This window comes from Urocampus carinirostris, chromosome 8 (assembly GCF_059441175.1).
Source record: "Urocampus carinirostris isolate Australia breed hairy pipefish chromosome 8, RoL_Ucar_1.0, whole genome shotgun sequence".
In the NCBI taxonomy this organism is placed as follows: Eukaryota; Metazoa; Chordata; class Actinopteri; order Syngnathiformes; family Syngnathidae; genus Urocampus; species Urocampus carinirostris.
In genome coordinates, this window is record NC_142356.1 from 44,642,510 (window position 1) to 44,662,171 (window position 19,662).

Genomic DNA, 19,662 nt, shown 5'->3' on the forward strand with positions numbered 1-19,662 from the left:
TGGACAAATTCTACACATCCTCCTTTGATAGTTACAGGAACCAGGTGAGTTCTAGTTCTCCTGAAGTCCACCACCATCTCCCTGGTCTTGGTGGTGTTCAGGTGCACGTGGTTAGCGTCACTCCATTGGACAAAGTCCTGGATCAATTTCCTGTACTCCTCCTCCTGCCCACTTCTGATACATCCCACAATAGCAGTGTCATCAGCAAACTTCTGCACGTGGCAGGACTCAGACTTGTACTGAAAGTCCGCTGTATACAGGGTGAATAGGAACGGAGAGAGCACAATCCCCTGCGACGATCCTCTGCTGCTAACCACAGTGTCCGATGTACAGCCCCCCTGTTTCACATACTGGGGTCTGCCTGTCAGGTAGTCCGTAATCCATGCTACAAGGTGTGAGCTTACTCCCATCTGTGTCAGTTTACCATTAAGTAGCAGAGGCTGTAAGGTGGTGAAGGCACTGGAGAAGTCCAAAAATGTAATCCTCACAGCACCCTTGCCCCTGTCCAGGTGAGAGAGGGATCGGTGTAGCATGTAGACTGTAGCATTCTCCCCTCCCACCTTCACCTGGTAGGCAAATTGCAGAGGGTCGATGGCGTGGCGGACCTGTAGCCTCAGGTGGTGCAGCAGCAACCGCTCCATGGTTTTCATCCTATGTGATGTCAGGGTGACCGGCCTGAAGTCGTTCCTCAGGTCTTGATTTCTTTGGAACTGATGGTATTTTTGTAATATTTCCTAAGAATTATTTTTAAATAATTTCCATAGTGGTATTGTTTTAGTATTTCTGTAGTATTTCTGTAGTATTTCGATAGAAGTATTTTCGTGGTACAGTAGTTTTTTGGTATTTTGGTCATACTAAATTAGCTATATTTTGTATAATTCTGAAGTAGAGATTTTGTATTATGGTACTATGGTAGAGGTACAGTGGCTTGTGAAACTATTTGGCCCCCTTGAACTTTTTGACCTTTTGCCACATTTCAGACTTTAAACATCAATATATAAAACTGTAATTTGTTGTTAAGCATCAACAATAAGTGGGACACAATCATGAAGTGGAACACATTTAAATGGATATTTTAAACTTTTTAACAGATAAAAAAACGAAAAAGTGTGTGATAAAAATTATTCAGCCCCTTTACTTTCAGTGCAGCAAATTCTGTCCAGAAGTTCAATGAGGATCTCTGAATGATTCAATGTTAATCTAAATGACTAACGACGATAAATGGAATCCACCTGTGTGCAATCAAGTATCTGTATAAATGCACCTGCACTGTGATAGTCTCAGATGTGAGTTTAAAACGTAGAGAGCATCATGAAGAACGAGGAACACACTAGGCAGGTCCGAGATACTGTTGCGGAGAAGTTTAAAGATGGATTTGGATACAAAAAGATTTCCTGGGCTTTAAACATCCCAAGGAGCACTGTGCAAGCAATAAAGAAATAATACAAATGGAAGGAGTATCAGACCATTGCAAATCTTCCAAGATCGGGCCGTGTCCCTAAACTTTCAGCCCATACAAGGGGAAAACTAATCAGAGATGCAGCCAAGAGGCCCATGATCACTCTGGATGAACTGCAGAGGTCTACAGCTGAGGTGGGAGAATCTGTCCAAAGAACAACAATCAGTTGTATACTGCGCAAATCTGGTCTTTATGGGAGAGTGGCGAGAAAGAAGCCATTTCTAAAAGATATCCAGAAAAAGTGTTGTTTAAAGTTTGCCACAAGCCACCTGGGAGACACACCAAACATGTGGAAGAAGGTGCTCTGGTCAGATGAGACCAAAATTGAACTTTTTGGCAACAATGCAAGACGTTATGTTTGCCGTAAAACCAACACAGCTCATCACCCTCAATACACCATCCCCACAGTCAAACACGGTGGTGGCAGCATCATGGTTTGGGCCTGCTTTTCGTCAGCAGGGACAGGGAAGATGGTTAAAATTGATGGGAAGATGAATGGAGCCAAATACAGGACCATTCTGGAAGAAAACCTGATGAAGTCCGCAAAAGACCTGAGACTGGCACAGAGATTTGTCGTCCAACAAGACAATAATCCAAAACATAAAGCAACAGCTAAAATGGAATGGTTCACCAAAAAAACTTTTAAGGTGTTAAAATGGCCAAGTCAAATTCCAGACCTCAATCCAATTAAGAATCTGTGAAAAGAACTAAAAACTGCTGTTCACGAACGCTTTCCATCCAACCTCACTGAGCTCGAGCGTTTTGCCAGTAGGAATGGGCAAAAATATCAGTTTTTCGATGCGCAACACTGATAGAGGCATACCCCAAGCGACTTGCAGCTGTAATCGCAGCAAAAGATGGCGCTACAAAGTAACCCAATGGGGCTGAATAATTTTGCACACCCACTTTTTCGTTTTTTATTTGTTAAAAAAAGGTTAAAATATCCAATAAAGTGTGATCCACTTCATGATTGTGTCACACTTATTGTTGATTCTTAGAATAGAATTTAGAATTTACTTTTATTGTCATTCTTTGTAACCATGCACACAGAACGAAATGTCGATACACCTGACCCGTACAGTTAAACTGTAGCAAGCCAATGCAGCCGCAGCCAAACAGGGCGAAGCCATTTTAGACCCAACTGCTGTGTTGGGAGTCATTAGGTGACCAAACCCCCCAATTCCAACCCTTAATGCCGAACGCCAAGCAGGGAGGCAATGAGTACCAATGTTGTAAGTCTTAGATATGACTCGGCCGAGGCTCAGAACGGGCGCCCTACCATCCAGGCTACCGAGCTGGTGCTAAAAGATATTACAGTTTTGTATCTTTATGTTTGAAGTCTGAAATATGGCAAAAGGTCACATAGTTCAAGGGGGCCAAAATAGTTTCGCAAGCCACTGTGTATATATATATATATATATATATATATATATATATATATATATATCCATCCATCCATTGTCTTCCACTTATCCGAGGTCGGGTCGCGGGGGCAGCAGCGTTAAAAGGGAAGCCCAGACGTCCCTATGCCTAGCCAGCTCATCTGACGGGACCCCGAGGCGTTCCCAAGCCAGCCGAGAGACATAGTCTCTCCAACGTGTCCTGGGTCGCCCCCGGCCTCCTGCCGGTGGGACATGCCCGGAACACCTCCCGAGGGAGGCGTCCAGGAGGCATCCTTATTAGATGCCCGAGCCACCTCAACTGGCTCCTCTCAACGCGGAGGAGCAGTGGCTCTACACCGAGTCCCTCCCGGATAACTGAGCTTCTCACCTTATCTCTAAGGGAGAACCCAGCCACCCTGCGGAGGAAACTCATTTCGGCCACTTGTATCCGGGATGGTGTTCTTTCAGTCATGACCCAAAGTTCATGACCATAGGTGAGGGTAGGAACGTAGATCGACCGGTGGATCGAGAGCTTTGCCTTTCGGCTCAGCTCCCTCTTCACCACGACGGACCGGTACAGGGTCCGAATGACGGCAGACGCTGCACCGACCCGTCTGTCGATCTCCCGTTCCATCCTACCCTTACTCGTGAACAAGACCCCAAGATACTTGAACTCCTCCACTTGGGGCAAGACCTCCTCCCGGAGGGAACATACCACCCTTTTCCGACTGAGAACCATGGCCTCGGACTTGGAGGTGCTGATTCTCATCCCAGCCGCTTCACACTCGGCTGCGAATCGCCCTAGCGAGAGCTGAAAATCACGGCCTGAGGAAGCCAAAAGCACCACGTAATCTGCAAAAAGCAGTGACGCAATGCTGAGGCCCCCAAACCGGAATCCATCCCCGCAAAGGCTGCGCCTAGAAATTCTGTCCATAAAAGTTATGAACAGAATCTGTGACAAAGGGCAGCCCTGGCGGAGCCCAACCCTCACCGGGAACGAATCCGACTTGCTGCCGGCAATGCGGACCGCACAGCCCGGATAAGACTGTGCGGTACCCCGTTACTCCCGAAGCACCCCCCACAGGGCCTCCCGAGGAACACGGTCGAATGCCAAGTCCACAAAACACATGTAGACCGGACAGGCAAACTCCCATGTACCCTCAAAGACCCTGCAGAGTGTATAGAGCTGGTCCAGTGTTCCACGGCCAGGACGAAAACCACACTGTTCCTCCTGAATCCGAGATTCGACTTCCTGGCGGACCCTCCTCTACAGTACCCCTGAATAAACCTTACCAGGGAGGCTGAGAAGTGTGATTCCCCTGTAGTTGGAACACACTCTCCGGTCCCCCTTCTTAAAGACGGGAACCACCACCCCAGTCTGCCAGTCCAGAAGCACTGTCCCCGATGTCCATGCGATGTTGCAGAGGCGTGTCAACCATGACACGCCCACAACATCCAGAGCCCTAATGAACTCCGGGCGGATCTCATCGACCCCCGGGGCCCTGCCACCGAGGAGTTTTTTGACTACCTCGGTGACTTCAACCCCAGTGATACGAGAGCCCAACCCAGAGTCCTCAGGCACTGCTTCCCCAGAGGAAGACGTGTCGGTGGGATTGAGGAGGTCTTCGAAGTACTCCGCCCACCGATTCACAACGTCCCGGGTCGAGGTCAGCAAAGCTCCATCGGCACTATACACAGTGTCGATGGCACACAGCTCCCCCCCCCCAAGACGCCCGATGGTGGACCAGAATTTCCTCGAAGCCGTTCGGAACTCGGCTTCCATGGCCTCGCCAAACTCCTCCCATGCCCGAGTTTTTGCCTCGGCAACCGCCAAGGCCACATTCCTCTTGGCCAGCCGATACCTGCCAGCTGCTTCCAGAGTCCCACAGGCCAGGAAGGCCCGATAAGACTCCTTCTTCAGCTTGACGGCATCCCTCACCGCCGGTGACCACCAACGGGTCTGAGGGTTGTCTGAGGTGTGAATTGAAACTTCTTCTGACAGGAGATTCTGCGAGCCGTTCCCAACAGACCCTCACAACACGCTTGGGTCTGCCGGGTCGGGCCGGCATTTTCCCCCACCATCGAAGCAAACTCACCACCAGGTGGAGATCAGTTGACAGCTCTCTTCACCCGAGTGTCCAGAGCATGCGGCCGCAGGTCCGACGAAACGACGACAAAGTCGATCATCGAACTACGGCCTAGGGTGTCCTAAAGGGGGGGCGTTCTTCCCAATCACACCCCTCCATGTCTCACTGTCATTGCCCACGTGAGCTTTGAAGTCTCCCAGCAGTACGAGGGAGTCCCCAGGGGGCGCGCTCTCAAGCACACTCTCTAAGGACTCCAAGAAGGGTGGGCACTCCGAACTGCTATTTGGTGCATAAGCACAAACAACAGTCAGGACCCGTCCCCCCACCCGAAGGCGGAGGGAGGCTACCCTCTCGTCTACTGGGGTGAACCCCAACGTACAGGCACCGAGCCGTGGAGCAACTAATATGCCCACACCGGCTTTGCGCCTCTCACCACAGGCAACTCCAGAGTGGAAGAGAGTCCAACCCCTCTCGAGAGGACTGGTACCAGAGCCCAAGCCGTGCGTGCAGGTGAGTCCAACTATATCTAGTCGGAATTTCTCAACCTCACGCACCAACTCGGGCTCCTTCCCTGCCAGAGAGGTAACGTTCCATGTCCCAAAAGCCAATTTCTGTAGCAGGGGATCGTCGCGCCAAGGACCCCTCCCTTTGCCGCTACCCAGCTCTCTACGCACCCGACCCTTTTCGCCCCTCCTACAGGTGGTGAGCCCATGGGAAGAGGGTCCCACGTCGTCCCTTTGGCTGTGCCCGGCCGGCCCCCGTGGGTAAGGGTCCGGCCACCAGGCGCTCGCCAGCGGACCCCACCTCCAGGCCTGGCTCCAGAAAGGGGCCCCGGTAACCCGCGTCCGGGCGAGGGAAATTGAGGACCAACGTTTTGTTTCATTATAAGGTGTCTTCTGATCTGAGTTTTGTCTGGCCACTCACCTAGGACCTGTTTGCCATGGGTGACCCTACCAGGGGCCTAAAGCCCCCAACAACATAGCTCCTAGGATCATTGGGACACACAAACTCCTCCACCACGATAAGGTAGCAGATCAAGGAGGACTATATATATATATATATATATATATATATATATATATATATATATAAAAATATAAAACACAGGCTAACACATTAACCTTCCTTTTAGTCATCATCCTTCCGATCTCCTCTTTCTTCCACTTGTTGTAGAAAATAAACTTGCATTTGTAGAAAAGATTTGCAAACATTTAGAAAGAAATGTAGAAAGACTTGCTTACAGTTGGGAGAAATGTTGTTTACATCTCGTGAAGGCCTCGGCGGATAAACAATCCTCCTCAAGGGAGGACAACAGATAACGGCAAAGGGCAAGGTGACATAAACTGGCATAAACTTAAGAACACTTCCAAATAAGGACGGAACCCTGGGCATGTACGCCTTCAGGCGTGAAAAGGGACGGGGCCAAACCGGGTACACGTGCTATGTTGAAAACTATAAAGACACACGCATATCTTTGATTCGCTGAGTCTCTTGTTGAAATTGTGTATCAATAAAAAGAACTCCCTCTTATGTCATTTTGATTCCTGCATTTCTTTGAACACGTATGAGACGATTCAACAAATTGGTCTTATCTTCAACACACTCAGTCACTTTACTTCCACGTCCTCTCACATTTAGTGACCCTATAACTAGAGTATGCGAGACCTTTCGGTCTCCCGCCCCCCTTTCTTTGCCTTGCTGTCTCTTAGGGAGTAGAGATAAAGAGGCGAGGATCTCCAATCCCCTCGCTCCCTCCACTTTAGTTGCCTAAAGCATAAGATGTTCACCCTGTTATGCTTAATTAGAATGGGAACCAATATTTATTTGTAATTTTGATAATATGGCTATTAAACATGTTGAAAAAATTTCACGGTAATTACCTCATCCTAGCTTCTTTTTTTTCATCACATTAGGAGTAGTAATGGCTAATCTAACAGGGGACACACAAAAGCGACAGGGTCAAGATGAAATTTCAATTTTAGTTTTTCACATGTCAAGTCAAGTCAAGTCAAGTTTATTTATATAGCCCTTAATCACAAAAATGTCTCAAAGGACTGCACAGGATTACAGTTACAAAATTACACAATTACCTGATCTTAAACCAGCATGCGGGCAAGGAAAACTCAAAAACCTCAGTGTGAGCAGAAAAGAGAAACCTTGAGAAAGGACCTCACATGTGGTAATCCCCCTTCCAGGATTGACCAGGGTGAATTACAATTAGCATTACTGTACACATAATAGTAAACATAAGGTAAGATGTTGAAAATGTCCAAAAAGTGCATGACATCAACGACGCCCCCAGCCTGCAAACCAGTCCAGAAAGTCTATGACGGCCAAGACGCTGCCTCCCGTCTCTGCCAGCTGGTAAATGCAGGGGTTGACATGCAGCAGATCAGACGCCGGTCCGCTGACCCATCCCAAATCATCCTTCTCCTTCGTATCAGCCAGGCAGGCGTCGGAAAAAGACAGGACAAAACAGAATATGAGGTGGGCATCAATCATATGCTTTGGAATAGAAGTGCGTCTTAAGCCTCGATTTAAAAACTTCCGTTGAGGTTGCAGATCTTATCTCCAGAGGCAGGGCGTTCCATAACACTGGGGCCCGGATGGAGAACGCTCTCGAGCCCGCAGACTTCTTGGCTCTCGGAGTCACAAGTAGACCGGCATTTTCCGAGCGCAGACTCCGTGCAGGAACATAGGGGGAAATCAAATCGGAGAGATAAGAGGGTGCAAGCCCATGCAAACATTTATATGTTAATAAGAGAACCTTAAAGTCACATCTTAAGTGGACTGGGAGCCAGTGCAAGTTGGCCAATACAGGAGTAATATGCTCAAACTTTTTGGTCTTAGTCAAAAGTCTAGCTGCCGCATTCTGAACCAGCTGCAAACTTTTAATGCTAGACATCGGGAGACCAGAAAGCAATACATTACAGTAATCAAGCCGAGAAGTAATAAACGCATGAATTAAAATCTCTGCATCTGATTGGGACAGCATCGAACGAATCTTCGCAATATTACGGAGGTGGTAGAAAGCTATTCTAGTAATATTTTTCACGTATAACTGAAACGACAGATTAGGATCAAATATAACACCTAGATTTTTGACCGAGTCACTATGGGTGATATTACATTTGTCTAGGTTCAGGGTAGTGTTTGAAAACAACTGACGACAGTGAGCTGGACCAATAATCAACATTTCAGTTTTTTCTGGGTTAAGGCGTAAAAAATTATTTGACATCCATCTTTGAATCTCAGTAAGGCACGCCTCCAGATTTCTAAAACTTAAATGTCCAGTTTTTTCCAGTGGCACATACAGTTGACTGTCATCTGCATAGCAATGGAAACTAATATTATACTTGCGGATAATGTCACCAAGCGGGATCATATAAATACTAAAAAGAAGGGGGCCAAATACAGAGCCTTGAGGAACACCACAAGGGACATTAGATTGTTTAGAGGTCAGATTGCCATAGTTAACACATTGCATCCTGTCTGACAGGTAGGACCTAAACCACGAGAGTACAGTTCCTGAGATACCAATGCGTTCTAGACGAACCAATAATATGTTGTGGTCGACCGTATCAAAAGCAGCGCTGAGATCCAGCAGCAGTAACATTGATGAGGCACCAGAATCTATTGTTAAGAGGAGATCATTGGTTACTTTAGCAAGGGCTGTCTCAGTAGAATGATTTGCCCTAAATGCTGACTGGACAGTTTCAAAAAGGTTATTTTCTGACATGAAGTCATTTAGCTGCTGTGCAACGACCTTTTCAAGTACTTTCGCAAAAAATGGCAGATTTGACACTGGCCTATAATTACCTAGGCTTTCTGGGTCAAGGTTAGGTCGCTTAAGCGTGGGTTTAATGACGGCAGACTTGAAGGCTACAGGAACAATACCCGAGGATAGCGATATATTAATAATATTTAAAACTGATGGTCCTAAGATCCCAAACAGATCCTTCACCAGTGAAGCTGGAAACGGATCAAGCAGGCACGTAGTTCGTTTGGCCCTACTGACCATCTGTGTTAGATTATCAAGGGACAAATCATTGAAACTGGAGAATGTTTCTGAACAACCGCTGACACAGTCCATACCTAGCACCTCCACATCTTTGATATAGGAGGAAACAGAGCGTTCTTTTAAAATTTCATTCCTGATTAGTTGAATCTTTTTATTAAAAAATTCCATGATGTCATTAGCAGAATAAGTGCAACCAATTGGGTTAAGTTGTTGTCTGGTAAGTTTCGCCACTGTGTCAAACAAAAATTTCGGATTATTCTTATGTTCAACAATAATCTTAGAGAAATACGAAGCTTTAGCTGAGGCAAGAGCTACTTTATATTTCAGCAAACTGTCACACCAGGCCAGTCGAAAAACCTCCAGCTTAGTAGTGCGCCATTTTCGTTCAATTTTTCTGCAACTTTGTTTGAGTAACCTAGTTTCTTCAGTAAACCAAGGTGTATTCTTCTTGGGTCGGAATTTATACTTTAGGGGCGCCACAGAATCAAGAACATTTACCAAAGCAGTATTGAAGTTGTTTGTAAGTGAGTCAACAGACCCAGTGTACGAAGGGAAGGCTGCAGTTACCGTAGGCAATAATTCTTTTAAGGCTAACACCGTTTTAGGGCGGATATTGCGACTGCTAAAGCCTAAATTTTCCTTATCACAGTAAACATTAAACAGCACCTCACATTTAACAAAATAGTGATCAGAGATGGCATTAGGATACGGTAACACTGTAACATTCAAGGCTACTACGCCACGGGTCAGGACAAGATCTAGAGTGTTCCCATCTTTATGAGTGGGCACATCAACTATTTGATTGAAACCAAATGTATCAATCAGTGACTCAAATGCAATTGCAAGTGAATTTGATGGGGAGTTTATGTGAACATTAAAATCACCAATAATTACAACATTGTCCGCATAAGTTACTAAGTCTGTTAACAGTTCCGAAAATTCTTCCAAAAAATTTGAGTATGGTCCAGGTGGGCGATACACAACAACTAAATAAATTGGTGTTGACATTAAGGATCTCATAACAAGTGCTTCAAACGTTTTAAAACTAGTAGGGGTATTAGAAGTAAATTTCAACCTATCTTCCGATATAAGAGCAACACCTCCACCTTTTTTGCATGGTCGTGCCAAGTGCGAACTCACAAAGTTAGGGGGAGAAGCCTCATTTAACACTACAAACTCATTTGGTTTTAACCAGGTCTCACAAAGGCCAATAAGGTTAAGATTGTGTTCATTAATAAGGTCATTGACAAGTAAAGCTTTGGAGGCCAGTGATCTAATATTAAGAAGGCCAAGCTTCAGCACTGTGGACTGAGCTGAAACCTTTCGCGAGTTTTGAACCTTAATGGCAACCTTAGTGGTAACCACCACAGGATTAGACTGCTGGTCCCGGGTCTTGTGCCTTGCATGACGGCAGATGCGGCCCGAATTCCATACCACAGGAATATTGTTGACAGGTGGAGTAGCAGGATGACTATTGGTAGAAAATAGTGTTATTTCTTCTCCCTCCTCACCTAACAAGAGAGAAACAGAGGTAAGAAGCGCAGAAGAAGATGCTATAGAAGAGTATAAATCAGGGTGTATGGTGCAGTCAGTAGAACGCTCTAAACTACAAAAACTATGTGAATTGCATGAATCTAGCATAGCGCTAGTTAGCTCTAGCGTTACAGACTCCACACCCATGGTAACAGGTTCACTAATCACCTGTGACCTGGCCTGCACTAGTGTACCCTGTCATGGAAGGCTTAAACAGTAATCTATATTTTTAGAAAGAGTGAGAGCACCTTCCCAGTTAGGGTGAAGGCCGTCTCTCCTCAGCAGGTCAGGTCGGCCCCAGAAAGCAGGCCAGTTATCCACAAACCTAAATCCCTTCTGATTGCAAAAACTTGCCAGCCACCGGTTTAGCGAGACTAGTCTGCTAAACCTCTCATCATTGCCTCTCGCAGGCAAGGGGCCAGAGACAATTACTCGATGCCGACTCATCTTTCTGGCGAGATTACAGGTCCTAGCAATATTTTACTTTGTAATCTCAGATTGTCTAGTATCATTAGAGCCGACGTGAATGACTATATCGGTGTAGCTAGCCCTGTCCTGGTGTCTAGGTTTGCTCGTCAGCTCCCTCAAATTAGCCTCAATGTCGGGTGCTCTGGCCCCAGAAATACACTTAACCGTGGCTGGGGTGCTAAGCTTTATGTTACGGGTGATGGAGTCACCTATAACTAGGGTGCGGGAGCCAGTAGACCGGGGTGGAGTGGGACTAGCTAGGGGGCTGAACTTGTTATGCGTCTGAATTGGCTCACCGCGATTAGCATGCCGTTTAGGGCTAGTGCTAACCAGACTAGCAGGTTCGCTACATCCCACGCTAGCAGTGGTGTCCGAGGCACCTAACATTTTCCGTTTAAACTGCTCTAGCTCACGGACACGTCCCTCTAGAAGGGCTACTTGCCTACGGACACTGGAGCAACCTTTACAGCAACCCATACTCACTTGTAAGCGTTGGATGCCAAAGAGCGTCTTAGCAGCCGTGGGAGGGGATGCCCTTCAACAACGATCGGCAGCAGCTTCCGACTGTAAAACAATTGTGCGCGGCACTTACCTTGCGCCAATCGTCCGAGATGCTTACCCGAAACTTTCCAGCTGTTCAAGATAAAAAGTCTCAATCCAGAATTCTGCTATATTAGGAATCTGAAAACAATCTCGTAGACGCGACGACGTGAGCAACACAAACACAAAAAAAACACAAAATTCCCGCCACTCGATAACCCGGAACAAGTGTGTTAGTATTTATTATTAAACCAAAATATTACAAAATTATATCTTGATCCGGACATATATATTTCTCTTATAGCTTGAAAGGTCCTCTTTCATTTTGAAAACATTGCATATTTTACATTTTTTGAGTAAATGTTATCATGCTGATATAAGAAGAATAACCCATTTAGCCCGGGGAAGGATTATCTATTTGTGCCCTCACCTCGGTGGGTACCATCAACTTCACATCATCATTTAAAAAAGCCATCCCGTGCCTTGTACCAAAAAGATTGAATAATTATGTAATGAGAAGGGCCTGAAAACCCTCCTCCAAAAAAAGCCATGCATCAAAGATGTCTTGGCCCCCCATTCTCAGCAATAGTCGACCGGGAATAATGGACCATGGCCATAAAAGTGCAGTATTTTCCAAGCAGGTAACAATGGCATGCTTCAAAGCCCAAACTGAAAAAAATAATGCATTTACTGGCTCCGCTTGCAGCAATAGTTGACCAGGGATAATGGATCGTAGCTGCGCATATGTGGCTAATTTTAGTCTTTAAGAACGGGAAAAAACAGCCGCCATGCATGACACAAATTTGTGTACTCAGCCAACTCTTTCGGCAATAGTCGAATGGATTGCGGCAATAAAAGTGCAGTTAATTTGTAATGGGCCACAATGACATGCTTCAGAGTCCTGAACCAAAAAAAAAGCTCTCTGCCAACCCCCACTCTTGGCAATAGTCAACCAGGGATAACGGGTAGAGGCCACACGGGTGCTGCTAATTTTAAATGGAAAGGATAGACAAAAAAAGCTGTCATGCATGACACTTATTTGCACTCTCTATCCTCGCTCTTGGCAATAATCGACTTGGGATAATAGATCTCGGCCAAAAAGTGCAGTTTATTTTAGACAGGCCACAATGGCAAGCTTCTGAAGCTTGAACCGGGAAAAAAATAGCTCTGCCGGCTCCCACTCTCAGCAATAGTCGACTGAGGATAATGGATAGCGGCCGAAAGGATGCTGTTAATTTCATTTTCTCTCTGTCTTAATTCTCATTACTTATTTACTGGGGATAATAGATCTTGACCCAAAAACTGCAGATCGGGCCACAATGGAACACTTTCGTAGCCTGAACCAAGAAAAAAAATGCACTCTGTTGACCCTTGCTCTCAGCAATAGTCGACTGTGGATAATGGATATCGGCCGCACGGGTGCTGTGAATTTTAGACGAGAAGGACATAGAAAAAAACCATCATGCATGACACTTATTTTCTCTTTCAGTCCTCGCTTTTAGCAATGATCAACTGGGGATAATAGATATTCACCCTAAAAGTGCAGGAATCTGCAGCCTGCAGAGAAAAACAATAGCTCTGCTAGCGTTTTCCAGAGTGCCTTAAAAGATAGAAATACGGGTGTAATCCGGTTTTAAGATTGAATGCCTACCTTAGTCAATATCGTCATACCTTACCGGAAAAGAATGTGTCGGATTAGGTTAAGGAAGTAGATTTCCTTGGGCCTGGGAAAGGGTTGGGCAAACCACGGCCCGCGGGCCACATGAGGCTCATCAGGCTTTTTCATCCGGCCCGCGAAACAAAAATGTCAAAATATGACAATATATATATATATATAAAAGTAAATAAAGTACTTTTTATTAGAAACAAGTTTTTAGGTGTCAACTACAGTATGCCACCACTGTCCCTTTGTGTGTCTAAAACAATAATACTTCTACAGAAATACTACAGAATACTACTGCAGACATGTTAAAACAGAAATAATCCAAATATAAACCAACAGTCATGTTACAAAAATACTAAATAAATACTACAAAAACATTACTAAGAAAACACTATAAAAACACTGAAGAAATATTCCTAAAAATGGAGAAAATAGTATGAAAATACTACAGAAACACTACAAAACTACGACTTTGTGAATACTTCAAAAATACTTCTGCAATAATACTACAAAAATACCACCACATTAACACTAAAATACAAAAAAACTAAATAATGCGACAGAAAAACTGATTGATTGATTGATTGATTGATTGATTATTGCTCCAGCGAAGGTCGGGGGGTCCCGTCCCTGTGCGTTGAGCCGACCAGATGAACCAGGTTTTTCCAATGCTGGCGGTCTTGTGCCAGCTGTTCTGCATCCTCTACAGCAACTCCGTGTTGTTGGAGGTCGCCCGCAACGACGTCGAGCCATCGAGTGCGGGGTTTCCCTCGTGGTCGTCTCCAGCCTGCTGCCTTTGGGTCAAACTGGAGAATGGCTCGTGTCGGATGGTCTGGTGGTAGACGAAGGACATGGCCAAACCAGCGGGTGCGGCGTTGTGCGACCAAGGAAGATGCTCGGGGCTGGCACGTGCAGGCTCTAAGCTCTTTATTGGAGACTCGTTGGGGCCACCTGATGTTCTCGATGGTTCTGAGAGCCCTGCTATCAAAACCGTCGATTCTTGTGGCCAGGGTGTCGTTCAGGGGCCATGTTTCTGAGCCATAAAGCAGGATAGAGAGTACGGCGAGGTTGTAAATGCGGAGCTTCGTCTTGCGTGCGATGGTCTGGTGCCGCCAGAGTGGTTTCCAGAGAGACTGCAGAGCAGATGCTGCCAGGGCTCTTCTGCGGAGAATCTCTGGTTTTAGGTCCCCATTGTGTGTCACCATGGACCCCAGATACACAAAGCTCTTGACAGGCTCTACGATGTCGCTACCAATTTGGATGGGAGGTGGATCTGGTCCATCACCAACATACATGAACTTGGTTTTCGTCCAACTCACTTGGAGGCCAAGCCGCGCTGCCTCTTCGCTGTAAATGCCCAGAGCGTCTTTCAGCTGGCTGTAGGAAGTGCTGAGCATGATGGTGTCGTCAGCATACTCCAGGTCAGTCAGGTGGTAGTTGCCGAAAGACACTCCGGGGATGCGCTCACTAACCCTGAACATCAGATGGTCGATGATGCAATTAAAAAGGTCGGGAGTGGCCACGCAGCCTTGACGAACGCCGCTAGAGATAGTAAACCAGTCGGAATCAATGCCGTTGATACGGACACAGCTCTCTGCATTGCTGTAGAGTAGCTTGAACAGGGCTATGATCTTGGGTGGTGCTCCGAGAGCTTGGAGGATGTTCCACAGTGAAGAGTGGCAGACGGTATATAGATGGCGATCTTTACGGAATTCACGGGTCTTCTCTATCAGCAAACGGACGGCAGAGATGTGGTCCGTTGTGGAGCGGTTGGGCATAAAGCCAGCCTGCTGGGGACGGCGGCAGCTTCTGATTGCTGGAAGGGCACGGCTGAGCAAGATCCGGGTAAAGACCTTGCCCGGGATGGAGAGTAAGGTTATACCTCTGTGATTTCCACAGACAAGCCTGTCACCCTTGCATTTCCAGAAGGGCATGATGACTCCTCTGGTCCAGTCGGTGGGCAGCTGCTCCGATTCCCATACCTGGTTGAATAGGCAGGTTAGCCACTCCACCATGCCATCACCGCCGGCCTTGAGCATCTCGCCGGTAATGGCACAGATGCCGGGGGCTTTCTTTGTGTTCAGCTTCTTCAGAGCAGCTCTCACTTCCTCGGGTGTTACAGGGTCTGTGCAGCAGGCGTCGCTAGGAGGTGCTGTGTTTGCAGCCACTAGGAGGGTGGGATCAGCCGGGATGGTGCTGTGCTGCAAGAGGAGGCTAAAGTGCTCCTTCCAGCGCGCGAGACAGTTGGCTTCTGTCATGATGAGGTTGCCGTCTGAGTCTTTTACCAGGGCTGTCTTTATGTGTGGGCCGCTACGGGCTTGCCGTAGTAGACTGAATACGCGGCTCATGTTGTTGTTGTTGGCCGCGGACTCAAGCTGTTGGGCTTCTGCCTGCCAAAACCTCTCCCTATCTTCAGCAATGGCCACATTGCGCAGGCGGTTCAGTCTCCGATACTCCGTGAGGTCGCCTCGGAGCCGGGCCTCACGCCGCTGGTCTATGATGTTTAGTGTCCTCTCTGATATCCAGGGCTTTCTCGGGGAGGATCGCGGGCGTCCGAGGACATTGTGAGCAGACTGGAGGACACTTTCCTTGAAGGCCGCCCAGTCTGTCAGCTTGTCAGGAGCCAGGGCATCGAGAGTGCGGCGGATGGAGCAACTGAAGTCTCTGGCGACAGAAAAACTACAAAAATTAAATATTAGAACAGAGTTACTACAAAGATACAACTACAGAAACATTACAAAATACAAAAGAAATATTTCAAGAAATCTACCAAGAAAACACTACAAAAATATTAAAGAAATAGTACTAAGAAATACTACAAAATACCACTAATACTATAAAAATATTACTTTATATATACTACAAAAATACCACACAATAACATTATAATACAAAATGTGAAATATTATGACAGAAATTCTACAAACATTTTACTACAAAAATATGAGTACAGAAATACTACAAAAACAACCACAATAATACAACTACGGTAATATAACAAAACTCGATTTAATTTGGTGTTGAAAACAGGGTCTTAATATATGATTTTGCTTTAATTGTGATTGTTTCAAAAGTAATTTGATGAAATGAAACAAAATATATTAAAAAAATTATATAGTATATTTATTGAAAAATAAAAAAAAATAGGGTGGTTCTCCGGGGTTGGCCCCTAGCCCCAATTTTTTTAAGCCAATGCGGCCACCAACTCCAAATAGTTGCCTACCCATGAACTTTAATGTGCAAATGATCATTTCTTGTCTCCTACTGCAGAGTTTGTGATGATGCTTTCTGCTCAGTGACAGGTGATGAAGACCAGCACAATGTTTGTTTTCAAGAAATTTGTGGTTTAGTCTTCATGATAATTATGAATTATGAAGCATTAGTAAAACATTGATGCAGCGTTGACGCTCCCTAGTTGAAAAAAAACGGAAACAGATTTCCGTGTTTAAGAAATAAATTGATGATTTTAACATTTTTTGGTGGCGTTTTATAAGCTGTAATGCTTGTTTATTAGAGATCTTTATGAATGAAAGTGAAACATTTTCACAGAAATTCGAAATTATGTTTCAGATATGAAGCAAAAATGTTCTAAGCTCGTAAAATAGCTTGTTGGGATACATTTTTAAATGAAAAAAAGCAGCCATATAGTATACTGGAGTATAATGTTTGTCTTCAAACAAAACATTTACTTTAAATGGACAATAACACAGTTGTATTGTATGGTGTTTTTATGCCTTAAGCGTTGTTTTAAAGCTCTTCATAAGAAAAAAAGAAGGAAAAAAAGAACAACATAATCACAAAATAATAGTAAAAATAAAATCTAAATAAATATTAATTTATTATATTAGATTATGAATTTCAACTTAAATTTTGGGGGGGTGAAGTGAAAAGGAAAACAATAACTTGTTTGGATGTTTGTTTTTTTTTTCATAAAAAACTACCATATTTTCCGCACTATAAGGCGCACCTAAAAGCCTTTATTTTTTTCAAAAGCTGACCATGCGCCTTATAATACAGTGCGCCTTATTTATGGATCAATTTTAAAATTGCAAAGTTTTCCAACTAACTTGCAGCCGCCGACTAGATTTTCCCCCGAACGCCAAGTAGTACGCGGTGTATGCTGGGATTTATTTACCGGCGTTTCATTGGCTAACCAATGTGTCAATCATCATTTGAATCGATCACTATTGGCTAAAGTTATTCGGAGGTCAAGGGGCGGATCCTTTTTATCATTTACAGGCTGGCATTGGCTCAAACGGCAAACAAAGCCTGCAATTGGCCGAAAAAGATGTGTCAATCATCAGTTGAATCGATCACTATTGGCTAAAGTTATTCGGAGGTCAAGAGGCGGATCCTTTTTATCATTTACAGGCTGCCATTGGCTTGAACTGCGAAACAAAGCCTGCAATTGGCCGAAAAAGATGAATGCGTATAGCATGTGACTGACGGCATAGAGAAAGCATTTTTTTCTATTCTGTATTTGTAAATATTGTATTCTCCTGGATTTACTACCCTCACGGATATAAGAGGACATTGCCTGCACATTATTATGAACACAACGACTTCGATGAGCTTACTCCGGGTTTTATATTGTCCCTGTATCTTGTTTCAGACTGAACTCAATGTTTCTGTGATAAGCGGTGCAGATAATGGATGGAATGGAGTGTCTATTTTTAAATTAAACTCAATTCCAAGTGTTTATTGTCATATGCACAGTAAAGTTGCGAGCGAAAAGGAAAATAGATACTAAGGAATGTTAGCATTTCTTGAATCCCAAGACTTTAACCTTCCGAATGATGGAACGATGCATTTGAGTGACATCTTACGGACACCGCATCCGCACGTGTTCTCGACACGTATTTGCGTCTTTGCAAGCTTTCGGAATGTTAAGGGGGTAATAGGGTTGGACTGAACTATCTGACTGTTTTGTCCACGTTCCCGTAGCGCCTTATAATCCGGTGCGTCTTATGTATGTCAAAAATAGGACCAAAAACTATTTTTTCGTGGTGCGCCCTATAACCCGGTGCGTCTTATAGTGCGGAAAATACGGTAAATCAAAACCAACAGTACAGTAAAAAAGAATGATTTAGGGTTTTAGTTGCGTTAAGGTTTTGGTTGGAGTGTTTTTTTTTTTTGGTTGGAGTTGGGTAAGGAGGTAGATTTGTGTCGTTATTATTCAATCCCAAAAAAGTTGTTTCAATCAAACAAATTTTCAACAAAAAAAAATTCACATCAATCAAAATAAAACAACAGTTTCAACCATCTATCCATCCATTATCTGGACCGCTTATCCTCAGTAGGGTCTCGGAGGTGGTGGAGCCCATCCCAACTATCTTCGGGCAGTGGGCAGGGGACGCCCTGAACTGGTTGCCACCCAGTTGCAGGGAACACAGAGACAGAGAACGTCACACTGAGGGAAAATAAGTACCGGTCAATTAACCTGACATGCATGTTTTTGGATCTGTGCCACACACGCGTTAACCACTGTGCCGCCCACAACAGTTTCAATCAAAGTAAAAAACAATTTGAATACAAAAAAAAATTGCTACTCAAAGAATTGCATTTGAGTACTTTTTTTTGATTGAAAATGTTTTCTTCGGGGGACTTCCGGTGGCGCCATGTGGTAGAAGGCAGCAAGGAAAGTAGCCCTGGCAAAAACTACTACAAACTAACGTAATACCTACTAAGAAAAAGACAGAAAGGGGATAATTTGTAATTCGTATAAAAGAAAAACACTTCAATAAAATATGGTCAAGAAGGGGAGACTTGTCGAGGAAACTGGCGCAATGGAGAAACAGGCCGAGGGAGTAGAGGGGATGGCGCCGGCCGGCGGCGGACATTACTGGCCCAATCTCGAAGAGATACGTAAATTAAGGCGAGAACATGCCAAAGCAGCCAGCGAGAACAAGATTATCATGGCAAGACTTGAGAAAACCATCAAAGAGCTTTTCGAAAGGACTGTGTTGCTGGAGCAAACAGTGGAGCGCATGGAGGAGCTAAACGCTAACACGGAGGAGCGAACGGCGCGACTGGAGCGCTCCACAGCCTTCTTACTCCCGCAAACCACCATATTAACTATGATGTATGAGGATTTGGAGTCAAGATCAAGACGCAACAACATTAGAAAACAGTGCCGAGAGGAACGACACAATCGGCTTCATAACATGCTTCATCAAATCGAACATTCCAACAACAGGGCACATGGACATTCGTATTGAGAGGGCACACCGCTCACTAGAATAGAATAGAATAGAATATACCTTTATTGTCATTGTTACAAATGGGTTAACATATTGTGACAACGAAATTGGGCATGACACTCCAGTTTTACACATTCACAGTGAGGTATGAGCCAAGAAGATAAAGGAACAGAGAAGATAAGGTTATAAAGCAAGGGGGATAAGGCTATAGATATAATTTGCATGGTATTTACACAAGAAATGTCGGCATGTGGGATGTTACATACAGTGTTGTCGTGATACCGTTGGTATTGTAAGAGTTGTGCAATA

At 44.9% G+C, this 19,662-nt stretch overlaps 1 protein-coding gene across 6 annotated transcripts in view; it reads left to right on the forward strand.

Annotated features, from left to right (window-relative positions):
* Positions 1-19,662, forward strand: part of cabp4 (calcium binding protein 4) — a 115,600-nt gene that overhangs the window by 73,597 nt on the left and 22,341 nt on the right. The window contains exon 9 of one of the 6 annotated variants that reach the window (XM_088342868.1): positions 16,424-16,625. The exons of 4 other annotated variants lie outside the window; for them this stretch is intronic. In XM_088342868.1, coding sequence (XP_088198994.1) covers positions 16,424-16,452 — 29 coding nt within the window. In that variant the 3' untranslated portion in view covers positions 16,453-16,625. Of the gene's footprint in view, positions 1-15,679; positions 15,961-16,423; positions 16,626-19,662 lie in introns of those variants that run through there. One more of the 6 variants, XM_088342867.1, reaches the window with a different exon arrangement.